Genomic DNA, 4768 nt, shown 5'->3' with positions numbered 1-4768 from the left:
TTCCAATCCTCCAGTTCTTCGGACAGTGCTCTCAACAACAACATGAACTGATCCACGCGAGCTTGAGCTGCAACCTCGGCCGTTGCGCATTGGCGCGATGTGATGATTTAGCAATCATTAACGCTGACGGGTATCCAGCGTGGGGGTCGGTAATGTGATGCTATATACAATGAGAATTGGTTAACGGGAAAAGTAGTTGATTGACCTACTAAATGCTGCCAAAACTCAATACCAAGTCCCATTCCATCATGTGCGATTGCCGGTGGACTATTGGTGTTCCTCGAGGGTGTCGTTGAGAAGGGAACTTGGAATAGATTTGAGGCACTACCAAGCGAGCGCACCGAAGGTGATTCGGATCGCATGAGTCCCGTAGGGATAGCGTATGTCATGGACATGGCTAGATCTCACAAGTTGAAGTGTGGTTTGACCGTGCGAAATTGGCCTGGTGGTACCTGTTTTTATAGCGGAAATTTTAAAGAATCTTACACCGCACACGTACGGGACGTTAACATTACGAAAGTTCCCTGGCTGAAAGTATTAGCGCCGTGGAGCTGCTGTGGAGCTGCCGTACGTGGAGCAATGACTCCGTCCAGGCAATAGTCAATTAATCTAGAAAGTGTATGATAATGTTAGTGCTTAAAAAGATAATGACCTACCGAATTTTGTCTACCGGCCTTTCGGCGTCATCACTAAACCCGCTTGAATTCTTCATAATGCAGCCTAGCAGCCCAAGCTCTAGATACAACAACAACACATCACTACTTCTCGGATTAGGAGACTCACCAAGTCCTCGCGAATTCCGTTACCTAGCAAACGGTCAAGGGGCACCTTCTGACTCACAAGGATATTATATGTACAGCCAGATTCTTCCAGAATGTCATCGGCCGAGATCTGAGCCAGGTCTCAATGTGCAGGATGATTCCGAGTCCATAATTAGGCCGCGGTCGCCAACACCAAAAGTACCTGGCATTGCAGATGTACAGCCTGATTTGATGCTGAAAGTACGTGAAATTTTTTGAAATTTTATTGATCACTGGATTATCAAACAAACTCACCTGATCCCAAGAACCAAAGGCCTAATTTGAAACGCGCGTTATCAGGTGAATCGCACTCTGGCTGCGGGTCCGGTGGGGTAAGTCTCTCACATTGCCGATTTGAACCGGAAAATCAAACTCACCTTCGGAGCCAGGACTTTGCCAAGAAGCGGTGTGTGGCCTTATCGAGCAGCGCAACTAATACAGCTGGAGGTGTTGATCCATTGGTAGAAAATCTTAGATTGGAGAAAGAATTTGTCAGCTTGTTTCGGGAACAAATCGCCATCTTGGCACGCGTTCTTGAAGTTGTGTCGCAGTAATCAGTAAATACCGCAGTGTTTGTCCATCGTACCATCGTAGAAATTGCCTGACAATACATAATGCCTGTACGGTAAATGAAAGCACATGAGACATTATAATATCAGGCGTCCGCGACAGGGCAACTCTTTCAAGATCCTACTTACTATCTTGACATGTCATTTGACGTGGCCAACCGTCGAAATTTTTAGACGAAGTCGCAACACACACTGGAACACTGACAACAAGACCACCAGTACTAAGTATTGCGAGGGGGGAGGGGGAAAAATCCATTCTCTGCGATAGTGTACAAAAAGCTATGGGATATGATTACATTTGAGTAGATGTGAAACGCATAGGAAGGATGCCATCAGACGAGCAACACGATTGTGAACATGACGACACAAGAAAGAGAGACAATCGTTCATACGAAACCCTAAGCTGCCCTGGTCCTCTTCGTAGATCCAGAACCTCCGGTGGTCACTTCATCTGCTTCTGCTTTGCGCTTGAGGATGTTTTGATGACAGCCAGCATAACGCGTGTATCCCGTTTGCCTCGCGCCGACGATAATCTCATCGGCGAGACGGTCCCAATCGTTCAGCGGTTCCGGAGGAGACCACGCACGAATACGATCGAAGGCGGCATCCTTAACGGCGCTGGAAAACAAATAAATGTTGATTAGATCAATTCGTCGACAATAATAAGAAAAACGTACCTTGGAAACCTGGTTTCAATCAGGGAGACAACCCGGTCTCTAATCCTCTCCAAGGTACGTCGAAAAACGTGATCAATTTCTTCAAGATCACAGCGCTCAGGAAACAAGTCCTGTAATTGGTCAGAAGATGGATTGAAGGAGAGAATTGATCGTACCGCTGTTGCGCAAAGATCGGGATTCTTCTCCTTAATACTGAAACTGCCGTCGGGCGGCGAAGCCACGTTGTTATCGTCACGGTGATAGGATGCTGCCAGACGTGACGGAATGTTTTCATGACGGTAGGGTCCTCGTCGTTGGGGGCCGTGTGCGACAGCCACTGCGAAAACGTTGAGACTGATCCGTGTTCCTCTAAGACCTCAACCGCCTCTGACCCTGACCGGGGCCCCACATGCTTCTTCTTTTCTTTCACGTCGATGGACGTGATGGCGAGGAGATCCCCGCGATCCTTCATGAAGCCGCCGAGTCTCCTTGTCGCCGATTTCTTCGTCTGGGAGGCACTGATTTCAGTGGCCCAGAGGGGGATGCAATCACCGTCCGGGTCCTTGTACTCCATCAACATGTCCGGCACTCCAAGTTTGAGGCCAACGGCGCTGAGAAGATGAATGTCGGTTTGAATGCGGATCTGCCCGAATCGGTAAGGGATGCCTATCGACCCCACGGCGCCGAGCAGTGTGGCGCTCATCGGGGCAAGGTACGCTTGATGAAGTCGGTTAGGCAGGGTGGCGGTAAGGAGTTTGAGTTCCTCAGCGTATACGAGTCTGATGGAGGTAAACAGATGAGTTCAGGATTGGATGGATATGGATATATCAGAGTACTTACTTGCGTATTACTTTATCTTCATCATCATCTTCATCGATAGCATCTAAAATATAATGATAATCGTCTTTTGACACATTGAAAAATTCCTGTGGAGCCGTGAGTCAATTGAAGATAACGAAATGGATGATTACATACTTCGACTTCTTCCGCGTTATCGGCATCTCTGATGGCGGCGATAATCCGCTTGCGCAAGTCTATTGCTACTATTCGCTAGGGTGAGTGTGGTGCAATGTGTGATGCGCCAAGCGCTCAACACACTCACCATCTCTTGGGACACATTCATCGGCTGGTTTGGAGGATGCCTCCCTCTGCAAAGGTGTTGGTGCTGGATATTTGTTAACTTGAACCTTGGATTTTGATGGTGAATCCAATGAAGTGGCATTATTCAAGTTGTTGGGGGGGGGGTATTTGGGGAGGGACTTTGCACAAAGGTGTTCCTTTTGCTCTCAAGACCCTGCGAGTAGGACCTTCTGAATGATGTGGTAGAAGGTGATTGAAACCTGCATTCATAGGCACTATTGCATGCCTCTGACGATAAAAGGCGGGTAGTAACGGGCATGATGATGCAGATGTGCCTCTCATGGGTGCCACATCCACCTATATTATAGCCTGCGCAATCTGCGCAGGCTGAGTCAGCTGTCAACAGTTTTTTTTTTGTTTCCGAATCTTCAAGTTAGTAGTACAGCTGTATCATAGGTAAGCACTTCTCAGCTGTACTCAGTAGTCTCAGAACTCACAATTCACAATTCTTGCATACACAAGACATCATGATGCATCAAAAGTTTTGAGAACTGCAGGCCTCAAGCAGGCCTAGGGGAAACCATTCTAGCTAACTCTGGTTAAGAACTTACAATAAAATTTAATTCGCTGTATATTTACTTGCCAATATTCAATTATTCTAGATCAAATGTTTCCAGTTCACCCGCTAACACACTGTGCGCATGACCGCAGTGTACAACCATATTGTTAAGTTGTTAACTACATCATGGGCATGTGAGACAAGTGCAACACCAAGATGTGTAAATCCACTGAATTAAGGAGATTTCAGTTTCTGAGATTCAGGTAATTGCTTACTAAGCTGAAAGATCCGCCAATTACGCTCGTGACCAGCCTGTTGTACCGTGCATATCATGGTCAACTCATCTCGAAGACGTACATACTAGTCGGAAGCTTATATGTGTACGTGACTCTACGATGTTCGTAACTCTTTCTCGCCCAAGCTAACTCAATATGTGCGTATTTTTCTCAAATGGAAAGCTCCACACCCAGATCGCCATTACTCCACCGCTTGTGCTTCATTCCCGCCAGTGAGTCATGCTATTGAATAGCCATTCAATCGTGTTCGAGCGCACTTGGTCGATTCCGAGATGCTGGCACCTGGAGGACTGGATCACTTGCAGGTGCTTGATGCTTAGTGTATAAAGCATGAGTCGGCGTCTATCCCACTCATTTGTGACCATCGTGATCCCGGGCCTGCAGCGATGAGCATCCAGGACATCGATGAAACAGGTGTCAACTCAGACATCCACGATTACTCAGATCAGGCCCTTCAGCCTATCGGCACTTATGACCCGTACTATATCGGTACTTTCAGTCAGCCATTTTGTCCCAGGTCCTCAGTGAGTTGATGTTCCCCGTTCAACTTCATACTGATATAATTGTACTTCAAAGATTTCTAAACGAGTGTTCCATGACCTTCATCAGGAGGTTTTTGGAGCAGCACTCATGCGATGCTTCAACATGCATCCCAGTGTCTTGGCAGGCGAAGCGAGTCGGCACTTTCATCTTGCTGTATTGCGAAATACTAGCGGTGAGTTTCCCAATGGTCACACTTGTCAGGTGCTGATTACCGTGTATCATCATTACAGACACTAGCCTACAACAATCTTTAAGCGCGTTGAAA

The 4768-nt window shown here is 47.1% G+C and overlaps 2 protein-coding genes across 2 annotated transcripts; one reads left to right on the top strand and one right to left on the bottom strand.

The window, feature by feature from the left end:
* Nucleotides 1–1767: 1767 nt before the first annotated feature.
* Nucleotides 1768–3148, bottom strand: DEU56DRAFT_916589 (uncharacterized protein; the record flags this gene model as incomplete). The annotated part of the gene is made up of 7 exons (XM_041357872.1): nt 1768–1977; nt 2047–2055; nt 2105–2156; nt 2202–2804; nt 2866–2951; nt 3001–3075; nt 3128–3148. The coding sequence occupies 7 exons, from the start codon at nt 3146–3148 to the stop codon at nt 1768–1770; spliced, it is 1056 nt and encodes a 351-aa protein (XP_041204432.1).
* Nucleotides 3149–4114: 966 nt separating this feature from the next.
* On the top strand, nt 4115–4675 carry DEU56DRAFT_759339 (uncharacterized protein; the record flags this gene model as incomplete). The annotated part of the gene is made up of 3 exons (XM_041350303.1): nt 4115–4172; nt 4345–4484; nt 4537–4675. Coding segments are annotated over 3 exons (337 nt in total), but the record flags the coding sequence as incomplete, so codon positions are not given.
* Between the last annotated feature and the right edge of the window lie 93 nt (nt 4676–4768).

Source organism: Suillus clintonianus (assembly GCF_016758775.1).
Source record: "Suillus clintonianus strain FC179 chromosome Unknown DEU56scaffold_89, whole genome shotgun sequence".
Lineage (NCBI taxonomy): Eukaryota > Fungi > Basidiomycota > Agaricomycetes > Boletales > Suillaceae > Suillus > Suillus clintonianus.
This window is presented reverse-complemented; position numbering and strand designations above follow the sequence as displayed.